Source organism: Pipistrellus hanaki (assembly GCF_964339955.1).
Source record: "Pipistrellus hanaki genome assembly, chromosome: 15".
NCBI lineage: Eukaryota > Metazoa > Chordata > Mammalia > Chiroptera > Vespertilionidae > Pipistrellus > Pipistrellus hanaki.
The window spans coordinates 50,099,032-50,119,604 of NC_140517.1; the positions used below are offsets into that span (position 1 = coordinate 50,099,032).

General features: G+C 60.9%; 1 protein-coding gene across 1 annotated transcript; it reads left to right on the forward strand.

The window, feature by feature from the left end:
• The first annotated feature begins 432 nt into the window (after positions 1-432).
• BRSK1 (BR serine/threonine kinase 1) lies at positions 433-20,303 on the forward strand. Its single transcript, XM_084906346.1, has 19 exons — positions 433-948; positions 3,161-3,255; positions 3,481-3,566; positions 5,322-5,462; positions 8,217-8,333; positions 8,404-8,437; positions 10,295-10,363; positions 10,975-11,121; positions 11,981-12,012; positions 12,313-12,483; positions 13,778-13,875; positions 14,771-14,930; positions 15,152-15,212; positions 15,794-16,163; positions 16,595-16,643; positions 16,742-16,865; positions 17,361-17,562; positions 18,456-18,545; positions 19,704-20,303. The coding sequence occupies exons 1-19, from the start codon at positions 822-824 to the stop codon at positions 19,859-19,861; spliced, it is 2,331 nt and encodes a 776-aa protein (XP_084762472.1). The 5' UTR covers positions 433-821; the 3' UTR covers positions 19,862-20,303.
• Positions 20,304-20,573: the final 270 nt, after the last annotated feature.

Genomic DNA, 20,573 nt, shown 5'->3' on the forward strand with positions numbered 1-20,573 from the left:
CCCCGCTCTCTCTCTGCTTTCCTGCACCTCTCCCCCCATCCCCTGCTCCCCACCCCTTCCTTTCCTCCAGCCCCTGCCCGTGCGTCCCTGCGGGTCTCCCCAAGGCCCGGCTCCGGGCTCGGCTCTGACCCGGGTCCCCTCTCCGTGCAGGGACCCGGCCTCCCTTTGTGCACCCGCATCCCAGCCCGGCCGCCTGCGAGCATCCCTGCATCCATCCTCCGGCTCCTGCATCCCTGTCTCCCTCCCTCCCTCCCTCCCGCATCCCTGTCTCCCTCCCTCCCTCCCCGCATCCTCCTCCCCCTCCCCCGGCGCCAGGCCCGCCCCCCGCCCCGCTCCCCCCCTCCGAAAGGGTTAACGGTGGGGAAGGGCCCGGAGTCCCCGGATGGTGATGTCAGCGAGCCGGAGAGAAAGGACGCGGTGGCGGGGGGAGGCGGAGAGGAGGAGGAGGCGGAGGAGAGCGGCGCGTGGGGGGCGGGGGACTCGGCCCGCAGCGCCCGCCGCCCGCACCTCGGACCCCCCCGCGGGGGAGGCGCAGAAGGGGGGCCCGGCAGGGACGGGCTGGGGAGGGGGGGCCGCGCAGCCCCCCGGGCCATGCTGACTCCCGGGGCCTGACCCCCCCTCCCGGCCCGCCCCCGCCCCCAGCGCCTCCGCGGCCGCCGGCTGGGGGGGGGCCGCAGCCCAGCCCCCTGGGGACCCCCGGAGAGGTGGGGGGCAGCCGGGGGGGCCGGGACGGAGCGGCCGCCGGCCCCCACCGGAGGGACGGGGCGGCCGGCCGCAGGGGGGGCGGCCGGGGGGCCGGCCGCGCGGGGACCAAGGGCAGCATGTCCGGGGCCAAGGAGGGTGGCGGCGGGGGCTCCCCCGCGTACCCGCTCCCGCACCCGCACCCGCAGCACGCCCAGTATGTGGGCCCCTACCGGCTGGAGAAGACGCTGGGCAAAGGCCAGACAGGTGAGCGGGGCGCGGAGGGCGGGACTGGGGGCTCGCGGGCAGGGCTGGCCGCCCGGACCCCTGGGCCCCGCGCCGGGGCGGGACGTGGGGTCCGCTGGGTCTCCACGGCTGGGTCTCCCGCATCGGCCTCCTGCAGCCCCAGCATCGGGGTCCCCGGGAGGGAAGGAGGATGGGGAGGTCTCAGGCCTGGACTCGCGGGGTGCGGGCTGGGGCGCGTGGTGCAGGGGTGCAGCGGGGTGCAGGGGTGCAGCGGGCCCGGAGCGGAGGCCCTTGGTGCAGTGCGGCCGCAGCGGGGTGATGCGCCGGCCCGCGGGCCGCTGCCCTGCGCGCTGCCCTCCGTCTGTCCTGCCTCAGGGCCTGGGAGACCGGGAGTGAGGCCGGGGCGCCGGGGTCTGCAGCATCGCCTCCTTGCCCAGGCTGCGGGCCTCGTGGGGGGCCCGGGCTCGGAGAGGGAGATGGGGGGGGGAGAGGCAGGCCCCCCAGCAGCGGCTGTGGAGGGGGCGCATCCTTCCCGATTGCTGCACCCCAGCCTCCTTCCTGCCGGGAGGGGTGGGAGCTGGACCCCTGGGTCCGAGGGATGGGGCCAGGGTGTCTGAAACGGAGGGCCGAGGCCGAGGAGGGGGTTAGGAGGGGAGAGACCGCAGATCCCAGTGAAGAGAGTGGAAAGGTGTTGCTGACCTGGATTCCTGAGTTATGGGGAGGAAGGGGCCATGGCCTGGGTCTGAGGGAGGAGGGCTGGGGCCTGGGCTCCTGGGTCTGAGGGAGGAGGGCTGGGGGCCTGGGCTCCTGGGTCTGAGGGAGGAGGGCTGGGGGCCTGGGCTCCTGGGTCTGAGGAAGGAGGACTGGGGACCTGGGCTCCTGGGTCTGAGAGAGGAGGGCTGGGGGTCTGGACTCCTGGGTCTGAGGGAGGAGGGCTGGGGGCCTGGACTCCTGGGTCTGAGGGAGGAGGCTGGGGGCCTGGGCTCCTGGGTCTGAGGGAGGAGGGGCTGGGGCCTGGGCTCCTGGGTCTGAGGGAGGAGGGGCTGAGGGCCTGGGCTCCTGAGTCTGAGGGAGGAGAGCTGGGGCCTGGGCTCCTGGGTCTGAGGGAGGAGGGGCTGGGGCCTGGGCTCCTGGGTCTGAGGGAGGAAGGGCTGAGGGCCTGGGTCTGAGGGAGGAGGGCTGGGGGTCTGGACTCCTAGGTCTGAGGGAGGAGGGCTGAGGGCCTGGGCTCCTGGGTTTGTGGCTTTGGGGTTTCCTCGGGGTTTGCATGCTCCCAGCTGCAGCTGCAATGAGCAGCAGATCAAAGAAGAGAACTGGAAGAAGAGGGTTTGGGAGGACGGGGAGGGATGGTTTGAGAAGGGAGGGAATATGAAATTATCTTCCTCAGGAGACACAGAGTCTCCAGAAGATTGACGCTCAGAGAATGCAAGGAAGTGGGGGGTTGAGGGAGAGAGAGGGTCGAAGGAGGCAGATGGGAGACCAAACTCTGGAGACCAGTGGCCAGCTGGACTGACACAGGCCCCGAGGGGCAGACTCAGTCGGGTGGGAGTCAGGTCGGCTGTGGGTGGAGGGACCATCAGGAGGAGCAGATCCAGTGAGTGGGACGGAGCTGGGTGCGGGCTGGCGGCCCACAGGACTCCAGGTCATGGTGACCCAGGCCACCGGGAACCAACCGGCAGGGGAAGAGGAGGAGGCCGGTGGCACAGGGGTGGGGGGGTGGGGGTGGCGGCTTAGGAGCCAGAGTGGGGGTAGGTTCTATAGAACAACACCCACATTTTCTTTTTTAAAAATATGTTTTTATTGATTTCAGAGAGGAAGGGAGAGAGAGAAACATCAATGAGCAGAGAATCATGGATCGGCTGCCTCCTGCACGCCCCCTCCTGGTGATCGAGCCTGCAACCCGGGCATGTGCCCTTGACCGGAATAGGACCCGGGACCCTTCAGTCTGCAGGCCGACGCTCTATCCACTGAGCCACACTGGCCAGGGCGCAACGCCCTCATTTAAAAATATATATATATTTTACTGAATTTTTACCGAGAGGGAGAGGGATAGGGAGTTAGAAACATCAATCAGCTGCCTCCTGCACACACCCCCACTGGGGATGTGCCCGCAACCAAGGTACATGTCCTTGACCGGGATCGAACCTGGGACCCTTCATTCCCCGGGCCAACGCTCTGTCCACTGAACCACACCGGCCGGGGCAGCCCCCACAATTTCAGTTCTGCTCCCCAGGGCTGGTTAAGCTCGGCGTCCACTGCATCACAGGCCAGAAGGTCGCCATCAAGATCGTGAACCGGGAGAAGCTGTCGGAATCGGTGCTGATGAAGGTGTGTGTATTCGTGTGTTCGCGTGTCTATGTGTTCACATGTGTTCACGTGTGTTCATATGTGTGTCCACTGTGTGAGTGTATGTGCGTTCACATGTGTGAGTGTGTTCATATGTGTGTGTTCGCGTGTGTTTCGGGGGAGGGGGCTCTCTGGGGACGTGGGCGAGGGAGACGGGCTGTTCTGACCTCCTTCCTCTGTCGCCATCACCCTCGCCCCCCCCCCCAGGTGGAGCGGGAGATCGCCATCCTGAAGCTCATTGAACACCCACACGTCCTCAAGCTGCACGACGTCTACGAGAACAAGAAATATTTGTAGGTATTTATAGACGCCCAGCCCGCCACGCGCCCCCCTCACCCCGGCTCCCAGGGCGGCCCCTGCCACCTGTCCGGAAGCAAGGCTGGGGGGCCTGGGAAAACTTGGGGACACCCCCTGCACACACGGAGGCCTGGCTGTCCCCACACGGACCTGGCTTGATGCTGGGGGTAGACTGGACTTGCCAAGGCTGAGCCCCGAGTGGGGGCAGAGGCCGATCCAGCCCCCTTGCTCGCCACCCCGTCCCCTGCCCTCCGGAACTGCAGGGCACACTATTCTGATTGGGTGATCTGGGTCCCCTCAGCTAAGAGCAGCTTCCCCCGTTTGCTGAGGCCATGGGGCCCTGCCTCCCCCCGAACCCCCACTCTGGAGCTTTGGAGGCCCCCTTCGCCCCCAATGTGACTCTCGAGTGCTGTGAGTTGACACCCCAACAATGGGACTCCTTGGGAGCTCTGAGTCCCTATTTCAAAGTCAATTACAGCCCCCCAACCCCCCAGGAAGGTGGGGGGTGGGGTCCAGCTGTCCAGGCTGCAGACAATAGGCCTTTGTCTGGACTCTGGTGACCCAAGGGACAGCTGGGCTGCAGGACAGAGGACAGCCCGTTGACCCCAGCACACAGTGTCCAGCAGGAACTGGCTGGGGTGGGTTTCCCTTGCATTAGGCTGCGGCGGCCCCAGGGGCTCATGGGAATTGTAGTCCTCGGCTTCCCCAGGTGTTGCTGTGGCTGCAGGTGCTGTCACTCCCACTCCCAGAGGACTCTCAGCCTCCCAAGGGGGCATAGCAATTGAGCTTTTGTTTTCCAGGGGCTGATGGGAGTTAGAGTTCTAACCTCCCAGAGCCTCATGGGATTTGGAGTCTTGAGAATCCAGGTGGCAGGTGGTCCCAGAGCCTTGGGGGAGTTGGGCGAGGTTTTTCCCCTCTACCTCCCTGGGGCTGATGGGAGTTGTAGTCTTTTTCTCCACAGAAGTTGACTTAGATGGGAGGGCACTGCCATCATTATTGCCGAGAATTATTGAGAATTTGAGTCTCCTCATCCTAGAGTCTATGGCAGTAAGAGGATTGGTGTTCCAGGGACTAATGAGTGTGTGGCGATGGAGGGGTCCTTATTTCCCAGAATCCTATCATAATTGGGGGGGGGGGGGGCGGGCCGGGGTCTCCGCCCTCCAGGTTCTAACCCAGTTGCCTTATCTCCTGAAGCAATTAAGAGTCTAAGTGTTGCCCTAGCTGGTTTGGCTCAGTGAATAGAGTGTCAGCCTGTGGGCTGAAGGGTCCCAGGTTCGATTCCGGTCAAGGGCACATGCCCAGGTTTCAGACTCAATCCAGTAGGGGGCGTGCAGGAAGCAGCCCATCAATAATTCTCATCGTAGATGTTTCTACCTATGGCATTGACATAGGAGTGTCTGCTGCCCTGGGTGGATGGCAATTGAATTTTGGCTTCCCAAAGGCTGATGGGAACTAGGGTCTCTTCCTCTCAGGGGCTGATGGGAATTGGTGTCTCTACCAAGGATGGATGGGAATCGGAAGCCCTTCCTCCCAGGGACCCATAGGAATTGGAATCGTATCCTCCTCCTCCTCTTCCTCCTCCTCCTCCTCCTCCACCTCCCAGGGACTCATGGGAATTGGGGTTCTCCGCCTGCAAAGGGCAGTGGGATTGGGGACTTGTGCTGGGATCCAGGCAGGGATGGAAGAGGGGGAGCAGGCTCCCTGGTTCTGCGCATGCCCCTTCCAGCCCTCTGCCCGCTCCTGCCCCGCAGGTACCTGGTCCTGGAGCACGTCTCCGGGGGTGAGCTGTTTGACTACCTGGTGAAGAAGGGGAGACTGACCCCCAAGGAGGCCCGGAAGTTCTTCCGCCAGATCGTGTCGGCGCTGGACTTCTGCCACAGCTACTCCATCTGGTGAGGGGCGTGCCCAGCAGCTGCTCCCAGTGCCTGGGGGTTCTCCTGTTGTACCTTCCATAGAAACAGAATCCTGCTGGGCCTGGCTGGGTGGCTCAGGGTCGCAGGTTCGATTCCTGAGCAGGTACCTGGGTTGCAGGTTCATGCACTGCATCATGGTCTGGCATGTTAGAAACATCGATGAGGGAGAGACATCGATCAGCTGACTCCTGAACACCTCCCACTGGGGATGTGCCCGCAACCAAGGTATATGCCCTTGATTGGAATCGAACCTGGGACCCTTCAGTCCGCAGGATGATGCTCTATCCACTGAACCTAACTGCTCAGGGCAGTAGTTGGTGGTTTTTCTGTCCTAGAGACATCTTTGGGGCAGTTCAGGGTCCCTGAGGTTTCCTCCTGAGTTCCTCTAGGGCCGTGGTCGGCAGACTCTTGTGTCCACAGAGCCAAATATCAGCAGTACAACGATGGACATTTCTTTGGAGAGCCACATTTTTTAAACTTAAAACTTCTTATAACGCCACTTCTTCAAAATAGACTCGCCCAGGCCATGGTATTTTGTGGAAGAGCCACCTTCCAGGGGCTAAAGACCCGCTTGTGGCTCGAGAGCCGCAGTTTGCCGACCATTGCTCTAGGGTTGTAGAGTTTTAGCTCCTGGGCATAGCCCTGGGATCAATTTAAATTCCTGTTTGTGTCTGGGGGGAGATAAGGGCTGAGGTGCGTTTTTTGGCATATGAACGCCCCTATGTCCTTTACTCACGGAAGTGCCTTGAGCTCTCAAAACAAGACATTACAGCCTTGGCTGGCATGTTCAATGGTTAGAGCATCGGGCCACGTACCAGCGGATCTCGGATTTGATTCCGATCGAGGCCATGTACCTGGGTTGCTGGTTCCAACCCTGAGCCCGTTTGGGGCACATTCAGGAGGCAGCTGATCGATGTGTCTCTCTGACATCGATGTTTCTCTCTCTCCCCTCTCCCTCTTCCTTCCACTCTCTCTAAAACTCAGTGGAAAAATGTCCTCGGGTGAGGATTAACAAAGCCAAAGCAAGATATTAAACAGGCGGCATTTTTGTGATTAATGACGGTGCAAACAAGGGTGCCTTCAGTTCGTCTTTCAGCCCCATCTGTTTTGCATCCCTCCCTCTCGGGGACCGGGTTGGAGGTGGGGTGCAGGGCCTCAGACTCCGGGGTTAAGCTGGGTGACAAAAGGCCGCCCATTTACACTGTCAACACCTCCCCATTGACAAGACTGTCAAGACCCTGACATTAAACACACTGGCCTCTAGGGGGCGGCAGCCATACAGGGAGCAGCCAGGATGACCCACTTACCACTTCCAGCAGAAACTGTAGGATCCTTGGGCCCCGGCTCCGCCCTGAGCCTCGACATTGAACCCCTAAAGCAGGAGCCCTTTGGCCAGGGGAGGAGGGAGGGAGCTTGTCCCAGCCATGAGGCAGCAGAATTCCTTTTATTATTCAGGAGGGAAATGGCTTTAATATTTAAAGACCTAGCTCAGTGTCAGCCCCGCTTACCTAAAACGCCCTCACTTGGTGGTACGTGTTGAAATATTTGTGGGGAAAGTGATACGGCATCTGGGGCCTCCCACAAAATAACCCAGAGGGAGAGGGAAAGCATATGGAGGGGTGTGGACGAGAGATCCACCCCGAGCTCAGAATGGGGAAGGCACAGGGGGCTTCCCTATCGTCTCTCTACTTTGGAGTAATCAAGGTTTCCAGCCCTGGCCGGGTTAGCTCAGTGGGTAGAGCGTCAGCCTGGTTTCGATTCCGGTCAAAGGCATGTACCTTGGTTGCAGGCTCCTCCTTGGCCCGGGGCCCTGGTCTGGGCTCCTGCAGGAGGCAACCAATTGATGTGTTTCTCTCACATCGATGTTTCTCTCTGCTTTTTCCCCTCTCTCTTCCAACTCTCCTTAAAAATTAATGGAAAAATATCCGCGAGGGAGGATTAAAAGCATATATAAAAATACAGTATATTAAAAATAATTATTTTTAATATATTGTTATTGCTTTCAGAGAGGAAGAGAGAAAGAGAAACATCAATGATGAGAAGGAATCATTGATCAGCTGCCTCCTGAACGCCCCCTACTGGGGATGGAGCCCACAACCCAGGCATGTGCTCTGACCTGGAGTTGAACCTGGGACCCTTCAGGCTGCAGGCCGACACTCTATCCACTGAGCAAAACCATCTAGGGCTAAAAATATTTTTTAAAAAACCCTATCACTTCCTACATATTCAAATATTTGTAGGAAGAGGAATATGACATCTGGGGTCTCCCCAAAAAATAATCCAATGTAGGGGTGTAGAGGAGAGATTCACCCTGAGTTCGTAATAGGGAAGCCAGGGGATGGGGCCTGCATTAAACTGTCTATCACGGTGGCTCCCAGCCCCGCTCTGAGCGGAGCCCCAACCCTCGGAGCTGAGCCCCGCCCTTCTGAACCAAGCCCCGCCCCACTGAGCTGAGCTCCGCCCACGCTGAGCCGAGTCCCGCCCTTCGCAGCTGAGTCCCGCCCACTCTGAGCTTAGCCCCCCTCTGAGCCGAGTCCCGCCCACTCTGAGCCGAGCCACGCCCCTCTGAGCTTAGCACTGCTTTGAGCCGAGTCCCGCCCACTCTAAGCCCCGCCCACTCTGAACCGAGTCCCACCCCTCTGGTCCTAGCCCCGCCCACTCTGAGTGGAGTCCCGCCCCTCTGCGCCTAGCCCCGCCCACTCTGAGCTGAGCCCCGCCCACCCCCTGTCTCAGCCACAGGGACCTGAAGCCCGAGAACCTGCTGCTGGACGAGAAGAACAACATCCGCATCGCGGACTTCGGCATGGCGTCCCTGCAGGTGGGGGACAGCCTCCTGGAGACCAGCTGCGGGTGAGTCCAACGCCGGGGCGGGGCGGGCGGAGGCGCGGCCTGCGAGGCTCACCCACCCGTGTCTCCGCAGGTCCCCGCACTACGCGTGCCCAGAGGTGATCAAGGTGAGTGCGGAGCAGGTGGGGGGGGGGAGGGAGGCTGGTGTGGTGTGATGGTGACGCCGGTGGAGGTGGTGTGACGGTGGTGGAGGTGGTGTGATGGTGACGCTGGTGGAGGTGGTGTGACGGTGGTGGAGGTGGTGTGATGGTGACGCTGGTGGAGGTGGTGTGACGGTGGTGGAGGTGGTGTGATGGTGACGCTGGTGGAGGTGGTGTGATGGTGACGCCGGTGGAGGTGGTGTGACGGTGACGCCGGTGGAGGTGGTGTGACGGTGATGCCGGTGGAGGTGGTGTGACGGTGATGCCGGTGGAGGTGGTGTGACGGTGATGCCGGTGGAGGTGGTGTGACGGTGATGCCGGTGGAGATGGTGTGATGCTGACGCTGGTGGAGATGGTGTGATGGGGGGTGGTGTGATGGTGATGCCGGTGGAGGTGGTGTGACGCTGGTGGAGGTGGTGTGATGGTGACGCCGGTGGAGGTGGTGTGATGGTGACGCTGGTGGAGGTGGTGTGATGGTGACGCTGGTGGAGGTGGTGTGATGGGAGGTGGTGTGATGGTGATGCCGGTGGAGGTGGTGTGATGGTGACACTGGTGGAGGTGGTGTGATGGTGATGCTGGTGGAGGTGGTGTGATGGTGATGCCGGTGGAGGTGGTGTGATGGTGACGCTGGTGGAGGTGGTGTGACGGTGGTGGAGGTGGTGTGATGGTGACGCTGGTGGAGGTGGTGTGATGGTGACGCCGGTGGAGGTGGTGTGACGGTGGTGGAGGTGGTGTGATGGTGACGCTGGTGGAGGTGGTGTGACGGTGGTGGAGGTGGTGTGATGGTGACGCTGGTGGAGGTGGTGTGACGGTGGTGGAGGTGGTGTGATGGTGACGCTGGTGGAGGTGGTGTGATGGTGACGCCGGTGGAGGTGGTGTGACGGTGACGCCGGTGGAGGTGGTGTGACGGTGATGCCGGTGGAGGTGGTGTGACGGTGATGCCGGTGGAGGTGGTGTGACGGTGATGCCGGTGGAGATGGTGTGACGGTGATGCCGGTGGAGGTGGTGTGACGGTGATGCCGGTGGAGATGGTGTGATGCTGACGCTGGTGGAGATGGTGTGATGGGGGGTGGTGTGATGGTGATGCCGGTGGAGGTGGTGTGACGCTGGTGGAGGTGGTGTGATGGTGACGCCGGTGGAGGTGGTGTGATGGTGACGCTGGTGGAGGTGGTCTGATGGAGATGGTGTGATGGTGACGCCGGTGGAGATGGTGTGATGGTGACGCCAGTGGAGGTGGTGTGACGGTGACGCCGGTGGAGATGGTGTGACGGTGACGCCGGTGGAGGTGGTGTGACGGTGACGCCGGTGGAGGTGGTGTGATGGTGACGCTGGTGGAGGTGGTGTGATGGTGACGCTGGTGGAGGTGGTGTGATGGGAGGTGGTGTGATGGTGACGCCGGTGGAGGTGGTGTGATGGTGACGCCGGTGGAGGTGGTGTGATGGTGACGCTGGTGGAGGTGGTGTGATGGTGACGCCGGTGGAGGTGGTGTGATGGTGACGCCGGTGGAGGTGGTGTGATGGTGACGCTGGTGGAGGTGGTGTGATGGTGACGCTGGTGGAGGTGGTGTGATGGGAGGTGGTGTGATGGTTATGCCGGTGGAGGTGGTGTGATGGTGACGCCGGTGGAGGTGGTGTGATGGTGACACTGGTGGAGGTGGTGTGATGGTGACGCTGGTGGAGGTGGTGTGATGGGAGGTGGTGTGACGGTGACGCCGGTGGAGGTGGTGTGACGGTGATGCCGGTGGAGGTGGTGTGATGGTGACGCCGGTGGAGGTGGTCTGATGGAGATGGTGTGATGGTGACACCCCCTGCTCCCTCCGTCCAGGGGGAGAAGTATGACGGCCGCAGGGCGGACATGTGGAGCTGCGGGGTCATCCTTTTCGCCCTGCTGGTGGTAAGGCGCCCCTGCCTGCTCCTGCCCGTCCGCACAACCACCCGCCTGGGGCTCAGGACCGGGAGCTCCAGCCTCACCCCCCCCACACTTTTATTTTTCCCTCAAAACATCTACTAGCTGCCTCCTGCACACAACCCACTGGGGATGTGCCCCCAACCAATGTGCATGCCCTTGATTGGAATCGAACCTGGGAACCCCCCCCCCCCCCCCGCCCAGTCCGCAGGCCGACACTCTATACACTGAGCCAAGCCGGTTTCAGCAACTTTTATTATTACTTTGTAACTTAATTTCAAAGATGAAGGGAGAGGGAGAGAGAGAGAGAGAAACATCCATGATGAGAGAGAATCCTTCAACATGTCCCACCCTGGGGATCAAGCCCGCAACCCGGGCCTGTGCCCTCACCGGAAATCGAACCCGGGACTTCCTGGCTCCTAGGTCCCTCTCCCAGATACTTAATGGATATCAGGAAGGGGTGAGGGGCATTCGCCAGCCGGCCAAGACCCCAGAGCTAACCGTTCAGTCCCAGAACGGTGGGTGGCCCCAGGGTTGCCTCTGGACGAGGCGACCAGGAGCCCTGGAGGGCGTGGGACAGCGCGGTCCTGTGTCCCCAGGGGGCGCTGCCCTTCGATGACGACAACCTGCGGCAGCTGCTGGAGAAGGTGAAGCGCGGCGTCTTCCACATGCCCCACTTCATCCCGCCCGACTGCCAGAGCCTGCTGCGGGGCATGATCGAGGTGGAGCCCGAGAAGAGGCTCAGTGTGAGTGGGGGGGGGGGGGGGCGGGGAGGGGACAGGGGAAGGGCAGTGGGTGATGGGGACAAACCTAGGGGAGTCTTTTAAAAAATATACCGAATATATTTTATTGATTCTTCACAGAGAGGAAGGGAGAGGGAGAGAGAGTTAGAAACATCGATGAGAGAGAATCATCAACCAGCTGCCTCCTACATATCCCTTACTGGGGATGTGCCCACAACCAAGGTACATGCCCTTGACTGGAATCGAACCTGGGACCCTTCAGTCCGCAGGCCAACACTCTATCCACTGAGCCAAACTGGTCTCAGCAGGGGGGGAGTTAAAAAAAATTATATATATATATAAATTGATTTCAGGGGGGAAGGGAGAGATAGAAACATCCATGATGAGAGAGATTCACTGATGGGCTGCCTCCTGCACGCCCCCCACTGGGGATGGAGCCCGCACTCGGGCATGTGCCCTGACCTGGAATCGAACCCTGACCTCCTGGTTCATTCATAGCCACATAGCCACGTTGGTCGGGCTCCCTAGGGGGGTCTTGAGGATGGGGGTTCAGGCCTGGCCTGCCCGCCCCTCGGGTGACAGCTGGGAGGGGAGTCCCTGGGTGACCCCGCTGTCACTCCAAAAAGAGGAGGAAGACCCCTTCAGGATGCCGCTGCGCATGCGGCAACTTAGCCCGGCCGGACCATAGGATTCCTATTGCGCGTGCGCGAGGCAATACGCTCACTCGCCACTTGGGGGAGACATAAGCCGTCATCCCGCCCTTGGTGATGGGGAGACCCGTTAGCGATCCCCCAACCCCATCCCGTCCAACTGTGATCCTATGACCTCATTTCTGTTTCTATCCTCTCTCCTCCCCCCACAGCTGGAGCAAATTCAGAAACATCCGTGGTACCTGTGAGTATGGGGGAGCTGACACCTGGGGGGTCCCTGGGGGCGCATGGGAGAGGGTCCCCAATATCAAAGCAGGAGAGCCAGGGGGTGGCACGCCCCGGTTCCTGAAGGAGGAGGGGCCAGGGTACCTGGACCCCTGGGTCCCAGGGCAGAAGACACGGGTGGGGCGCTGGAGGTCCAGACTCCTGGGTCTGAGGCAGGGTTCCCCAGAAAGGCGCAGAGACTGGGACCCAGGACCCCCTTGACTCGGGTGAAGAAGAGGGTTCGAGTCCGGGCTCCCCCTGCTGTCTCTCCCCGCCCCAGGGGTGGGAAACACGAGCCGGACCCGTGCCTGGAGCCCGCCCCGGGCCGCAGGGTGGCCATGCGCAGCCTGCCGTCCAACGGGGAGCTGGACCCCGACGTCCTGGAGAGCATGGCCTCGCTGGGCTGCTTCAGGGACCGGGAGCGGCTGCACCGCGAGCTGCGCAGCGAGGAGTAAGCCGCCCCGGGGCCCAGGGGGTGGGGGGCCGGCTGGGCTCCGGGGCCCGCGGGGGTGGGGAGCCGGCTGGGCTCCGGGACAGCCGCCTGGGGCGCGCCCAGCCCCGCGTGTGCGCAGACCACTCTCCTGGACCAGGTGGCTGGAAACTCCGGCGTGGACCTGTCCCGGAGGAACCACCAGGGGGCGGTAGGACCAGCAGGGAAAAAGGCAGGACCGAAGCTGAAAAGCATTATTAACAAATACTGAGACAGATTTATTACTTTATTTTATTATTATTTTTTTATTTTTTTAAATATCTTTTATTGATTTTTTACAGAGAGGAGGAGAGAGGAATAGAGAGCTAGAAACGTCGATGAGAGAGAAACATCGACCAGCTGCCTCTTGCACACCGCCTCCCGGGGATGTGCCCGCAACCAATGTACATGCCCTTGACTGGAATTGAACCTGGGACCTTTCAGTCCGCAGACCGACGCTCTACCACTGAGCCAAACCGGTTTCGGCTATTTTATTATTTTTTTTAAATATATATTTCTTTGATTTCAGAAAGAGGAAGGGAGAAGGAGAGAGAGATAGAAACATCAATGATGACAGAGAATCATTGATTGGCTGCCCCCTGCACTCCCCCCACTGGGGATCGAGCTCGCAACCCAGGCATGTGAAACACCGATGGGAGAGAGACGCATGGATTGGTTGCCTTCAGCATGCCCCGCCCCCCAACTTCCCCCCACCTACCCCCAGCCTGCAATTGAGGCATGTGTTCTTGACTGGAATTGAACCCAGGCCGACGCTCTATCCACGGAGCCGAACCGGTTAGGGCTCCGTTTATTTTTTAGAGAGAGTGGAAGGGAGGGGGAGAGACAGAGAAACACATTGATTGGTTGCCTCCCTCTGGAGCAGACCAGGGCCAGGGATGGAGCCTGCAACCGAGGTACCTGCCCTTGACTGGAATCGAACCCGGGACCCTTCATTCCACAGTCCCTCTATCCACTGAACCAAAATGGCCAGGACTATTGGGATAGAATTAGCGGCTGCCTCCTATAGTACTTACCTAGAGTCCACGTTCAAACGTTAGATGATATTGTTATTTTTGAGGAAAGTGAGACCGAGCTGTACACCAAGACAAAGGAACCCGCCGCGTTGACACCTAGGGAAATGGAGCTGTATCTAAGGATGCTGGGTGGCCCGAGCCCCCACAGAGCCACCGCTGCAGGGAGGGGGTGAGACCCCCTCTGGGGCCTGACCTCTGACCCCCATCATCTCCTGACCTCTGACCCCAATCATTCCCCACAGGGAGAACCAAGAAAAGATGATCTATTACCTGCTTTTGGACCGGAAGGAGCGGTACCCCAGCTGCGAGGACCAGGACCTGCCTCCCCGCAATGATGTTGGTGAGAAGGCAGGGCTGGGGCTCCGGGCCCCAGACTCCCGAGGAGGGAGTGGGCCGCAGGGCCTGAGCTGTCAAAACCGCTCTCTGCTCCCGCCTTGGTTTCCCACCTGTCTGAGTGCCGTGTACAGTTGGACAAATCAGTCTTTTATCTTATTTATTTATTTTTTAAATATATTTTATTGATTTTTACAGAGAGGAAGGGAGAGGGACAAAGAGTCAGAAACATCAATGAGAGAGAAACATCGATCAGCTGCCTCCTGCACACCCACCACTGAGGATCTGCCCGCAACCAAGGCACATGCCCTTGACCCCGGAATCGAACTCGGGACCCTTCAGTCCTCAGGCCAATGCTCTATCCACTGAGTCAAACCGGTCAGGGCTTAATTTTATTTAAAAAATATATATATTTTATTGATTTTGTACAGAGAGGAAGGGAGAGAGATAGCAAGTTAGAAACATCGATGAGAGAAAGTCATCGATCAGCTGCCTCTTGCACACCCCCTACTGGGGATGTGCCTGCAACCAAGGTACATGCCCTTGACTGGAATCGAACCCGGGACCCTTCAGTCCCCAAGCTGACGCTCTATCCGCTGAGCCAAACCGGTTTCGGCTAATTTTATTTTTTTTAAATGCAAGCTCCTGAGCTTAGCCCTAAAGATTCTTTTCTAAAAAACAAACTGAGAGGTAATGAGAGAAAATGAAAGAGAAACATCAATGATGAGAGAGAATCATTGATTGGCTGCCTCCTGTACACCTGCTACTGGGGATTGAGCCCGCAACCCGGGCGCGTGCCCTTGACTGGAATCAAACCGGGACCCTTCAGGCCCGCAGGCCAACGCCCTATCCACTGAGCCACACCAGCCAGGGCACACACCAGGCTTTTGATCTGCCCGCAGACCCCCCTCGGAAGCGCGTGGACTCCCCCATGCTGAGCCGGCACGGGAAGCGGCGGCCGGAGCGGAAGTCCATGGAAGTCCTGAGCATCACGGATGCGGGCGGGGGCGGCTCCCCGGTGCCCACGCGGCGGGCTCTGGAGATGGCCCAGCACAGCCAGAGGTGGGGGACCTGCCCTGCAGTGGGGAGCCCCGCCCCCCAGTCCTGGATGGGAAGAGAGGTCACGTTTTAACCCCAGCAGCGCCTCCCAGGTGCTGTGTGATTGGGCCAAATGACCCGCCCTCTCTGGGCCTCCTTTCCTCGCCCGGAAGGCGTGTGGGAGGGAGAGAACAGCCTTTTGGAACCCTTCCCTCCTGATTGTTAACACTCTGTCCTGGAAACAGATCCCGGAGCGTCAGTGGAGCCTCCACCGGCCTGTCCTCCAGTCCTCTGAGCAGTCCGCGGGTAAGGCCAGACCCGATGGAGGGAGAGGGGTAAGGGGATGGAGACCCTGGGGAGCAGAGATCAAGCAGCAGAAACTACAGCCTAACCCTAACCCTAACCCTCCTTTATAGGGTTGGGGTCTTTTTTAAAATATATTTTATTGATTTTTTACAGAGAGGAAGAGAGAGAGAGTTAGACACATGGATGAGAGAGAAACATCGATCACCTGCCTCCTGCACACACCCTACTGGGGGTGTGCCCGCAACCAAGTTACATGCCCTTGACCGGAATTGAACCTGGGACTCTTGAGTCTGCAGGCCCGCGCTATATCCACTGAGCCAAACTGGTTAGGGCAGGGTTGGGGTTTTTCTGTGACTCGGAAGGGTTCATTTACTCATTGAACAGAAGCTAACTGAGTGTCTACTGTGCACCAGTCACTGCTGAGTTTGCCTTGCTTCCCTAACATTAGGAGGGAGGGGGATAACAGGACTACAAGGTCCAGCATGCATCATCAGGCCCTCCTGCCTGATTTATGTGTGAGTGGCCCCCTAGAGCCTCCTGGGAGTTGTAGTCCGGCCTCACCCTGGTCCTCTCCTTCGCAGAGTCCGGTCTTTTCCTTCTCACCGGAGCCAGGGGCTGGAGATGAGGCTCGGGGAGGAGGCTCCCCGACTTCCAAAACGCAGACGCTGCCTTCTCGAGGCCCCAGGGGTGGGGGCGCCGGGGAGCAGCCCCCACCCCCCAGTGCCCGCTCCACTCCCCTGCCCGGACCCCCAGGCTCCCCACGTTCCACCGGGGGGACCCCCTTGCACTCGCCTCTGCACACGCCCCGGGCCAGCCCCACCGGGACCCCGGGGACGACGCCGCCCCCAAGCCCAGGCGGTGGTGTCGGGGGAGCCGCCTGGAGGAGTCGTCTCAACTCCATCCGCAACAGCTTCCTGGGCTCCCCGCGTTTCCACCGGCGCAAGATGCAGGGTACGGGGACCCTGGTGGCGCAGGAGCTGGGGGGGAAGGGGGGAGCAGACTCCTGAGTCCTGATGGAGGAAGGCGACCGGGAGCTTGGGGTGAAGCCCGGATTCCCATACCCTGGGGTGAGACAGGCTGTGAGCAGAAGTGCGAGCCTTGGATAGAGGAAGTGGGCCCGCCCCGACCCCCTCTGAGAGACACGCCCCTTCCGCGCTCTGGCTCGCCTTCTCATTGGCTCATAGCAGTCAAGTCACACCCCCAAGGGGGCGTGGCCCAACGGGCCAGGCAGCATCTCTGGAAGGAACCTTTGGCTGCTTACCTTTTGGGGTTTGGCTCCTGGGCGGGGTGAATAGACACTGGGTCTGGACCCCCTGATTGTGCTGCTCATGAGGATGATAGACAAGTATTGACCATGCTCCCCGCCCCCCCCCCCCCCCCAGTGCCCACCGCCGAGGAGATGTCCAGTTTGACGCCGGAGTCCTCTCCAGAGTGAGTGAGACGGGGAAGGGGAGAGAAAGGATAGAGGGGGGTTTTTCACGTCCTCAGTCCCGTCCTGACCCTCCTCCAAACCATCCCCTCCTACTCAGGCTGGCAAAACGCTCCTGGTTCGGGAACTTTATCTCCTTGGACAAAGAAGAACAAATTTTTCTCGTGCTAAAGGACAAACCTCTCAGTAGCATCAAAGCGGACATCGTCCACGCCTTCCTGTCGGTGAGGGGCCGGGGACCCCACGCCCGCACGCACGCACGCACGCATGCTGGCCACCATAGAACCACAGCAGCCCCTGGGGTTCACCACCTTGGCACTGGCCTGACTCCTTCGTGGGGTTCATGGGATTTGTAGTTTTTCAGCCAGAGTTGGGTTTGGTCCTTGTGGGGGCAGAGAGTGGTAAAATAGGACCGTGAGTTGCAATTCTCCACGTATCAGTGTCCCCTGAGGACTGGTGAGTTAACATTCCCCTATTATTACATTAGGAATCAGCTGCCCAGCCATTCATCCCTATATAACCTAATCATAGTAGGATGGGAAAACTACAAGTCCCAGCAGGCAATGGGGCATTTGGATGCCTTTCCTCATACTTTTGCTCCAGTGTCTGATGGGACTTGTAGTTCCTTGGACAAAGGCCGCTGTAGGGTTGCTTATCCATTCTTTGCAACCAAGGTCCTTGGGGTCACCTCCTCCTTGTGTGTCCCCCGTCTCTCTCAGATCCCCAGCCTGAGTCACAGCGTGCTGTCACAGACCAGCTTCAGGGCCGAGTACAAGGCCAGCGGGGGCCCCTCCGTCTTCCAGAAGCCCGTCCGCTTCCAGGTGGACATCAGCTCCTCTGAGGGGCCAGAGCCCTCCCCGCGGCGGGACGGCGGTGGTGGCGGAGGTGGCATCTACTCTGTCACCTTCACTCTCCTCTCCGGTACGTCTCCCCGGCCTAGCCTGCCCCAGCCTGCTGTCTGGGATGCTCAGGACAGCGGAGATAGGATAGCAGCCCGGGAGGGCAGCATGGAGGAGGAGGAGATGGTGCTCAGCTGGGCCTGACTGTGTGAGCCCCCTCCTCACTCAGACCCCCATATCCTCTCCTCTCCTCTCCTCCCCTTCCCGCCTTTCTTTAACACGTTTACTGATTTGAGAGGGAGAGAGAGGAAGGGAGAGGGAGAGAAACATTGATGTGAGGAGGGGTGTCTTCTGCACCACCCCTCCTGGAGATCAAGCTTCCACCCTGGGCATGTGCTCTGACCAGGAATTGAACTGGTGATCCTTTGGTGCATGGGATGATGTGCAACCAATTGAGCCAACCTGGCCAGATCCCCTTTCCTTTTTTCTTTCTTTTTAAAAAAAGTATTTTTATTGATTTCAAAGAGGAAGGGAGAGGGAGAGAGAGAAACATGAATGAGAGAGAGAATCGTTGATTGGCTGCCTCCTGCATGCCCCCTACTGGGGATCCACCCAGCAACCCGGGCACTGGCCTTGATGGGAATCAAACCCGGGACCCTTTAATCCGAAGGCTGATGCTCTATCCACTGAGCCAAGCCGGGTAGGGCCCAATGATTTTTCTGACATTGCTGGCTCTCCATGGCCTCCGGCCGAAACTAGCAAGGAATAAAACCCCACTGAGACAGAAAACAGCACCCACTGTTACTGTAAGCCCAGCATTTCCCAGCTCCGTGTGCCTGGTCGGTGCCGGGCCCAGGAGCGGAGGGGGACTGAGACCGAGAGGAGGGGATCCTTCCCTGGGTGGAGGGAGTGGCTTCCCGGGCCCTGGCCCTGGCGGTCCCCGGGCCCCACCTCACAGTTTCCCGGCCCTCCCAGGGCCCAGCCGGCGGTTCAAGCGCGTGGTGGAGACCATCCAGGCACAGCTGCTGAGCACTCACGACCAGCCCTCCGTGCAGGCCTTGGCAGGTGGGTGCGGGCCTCGAGGGTGGGTGCCAGCCTGGAGGGTGGGTACGGGCCCCGGAGGGTGGGTGCCAGCCTGGAGGGTGGGTACAGGCCATGGTGGGTAGATGGCAGGTGGGTGCAGGCCCTGGCGGGTGGGTTCAGGCCTTGGAGGTGGGTGCGGGCCTCGTGGGTGGGTGCCAGCCTAGAGGGTGGGTACGGGCCATGGTGGGTAGATGGTAGGTGGGTGCAGGCCCCGGCGGGTGGGTTCAGGCCTTGGAGGTGGGTGCGGGCCTCGTGGGTGGGTGCCAGCCTGGAGGGTGGGTACGGGCCATGGTGGGTAGATGGCAGGTGGGTGCAGGCCTTGGCAGGTGGATGCGGGCCCCGGCGGGTGGGTGTGGGCCCCGGCAGGTGGGTACGAGCCTTGGCGGGTGGGTGTTGGCCTCGTGGATGGGTGTGGGCCCTGGCGGGTGGAATGCTGGGTACTGGCTGTCTGTCCGTCTCTGTCCTACGGGGTGGAGGAGAAACTCCCCATGACCAGCGCTGCAGCTTGTGGTTAGCAGGTGAGACCAGCAGTGGGGAAGCCAGGCCACCTGTGGTCCCATTGAGGTCTCACCTGCAGACCTGCGAGCGGGTATCCGATGAGCCACACCGGTTAGGGCTGTTTGTTCTTTAAATATATTTTATTGATGTTTCACAGAGAGGAAGGGAGAGAGATAGCGAGTTAGAAACATCGATGAGAGAGAGTCATCGATCAGCTGCCTCTTGCACACCCCCTACTGGAGATGTGCCCGCAACCAAGGTACATGCCCTTGACTGGAATCGAACCTGGGACCCTTCAGTCCCCAAGCCGACGCTCTATCCATTGAGCCACACTGGTTTTGGCTCGAACCTTCTCTGTGCCCACACGCCAGTCTCTGAGAACGGCGGGCCGGGTCTCCAGGCCACGGGGGCCAGAGGGGGTTCGGATGAATGACCCCATTGTAGGGTGCGCAGGCCTGGTTGCTGGCGTGTGCCCCCCCACCCCCAGCACCCGAGTGGGGGGCTCGGGCCTCCGCACGGTGCCAGCATCGTCCCGGCCGGCCGGCCTTGGGGTCGCAGAGACCCCAGATGGGATGGCAGGAACCCCCAGGCCGGCCCCAGCGCCCCGGACCTCACGCCACCCCGCTTCCTCCTCCCCGACAGACGAGAAGAATGGGACGCAGCCCCGGCCGGCCAGCGCCCCGCCCCGGAGCCTGCAGCCCCCGCCCGGCCGCCCGGACCCGGAGCTGAGCGGCTCTCCCCGCCGCGGCCCCCCCAAGGACAAGAAGCCCCTGGCCACCAACGGGACCCCTCTGCCCTGACCCCAGGGGGGCCGGGGAGGGCGGGGCGCCCCCCCACCCCCTTCCCTGCCCCCCCGACTGTGAATCTGTAAATAGGGCCCGAGCAGTACATAGGGAGGGGGACACACGGCCGGCCCGGCCTCGCCCTGCCCTGCGGGGAGGGGGCTCCAGGGCCGTGCCCAACGGGAGGGGGGTGCCGGGGGAGGGGGGCGTCCGGGGGGTGGGAGCTGTTTCTATTTTATTTATTGATTAATTTATTATTTTATTTATTGATCGACCTCTCTGCGGGGCGGGGCGGGGGCGGGGCGGGGGCTGGCCGGGGTGGCTCAGCAGGTCCGGATGGACGGACAGGGCGGCCATCTGCCCTGTGTCATCCCCAACCCCCCCTTCCGGGGCCCCTCCCCCCTCCCCCACGACCTTCTGTACGGATTTGCTCTCCGGAAGGAATTCTGGTTTCCCGTGACCCTGCCTGCGTCCGCGTCTCTGATTCCGCCGGCGGCAAAAAGAGAAAACATTAATGACAACAATAAATAGGCTTGGGCAGGGGCGGCAGGCCGGCTGGCCGCGGCCTCTGGCTTCCTGGGCGGCGGGGACGGGGGCGGGGCCGGAGGGCGGGGCCGGAGGGCAGGGAGGTGCCAGGTCCCGCCCCACGTGTGCCCGCCGGGTCCCAGGCCGTGCGGCGATGGCACGTTCTCGTTCGTCATCGCTGGCAGTCCTCCCCCGAGGACGTGTC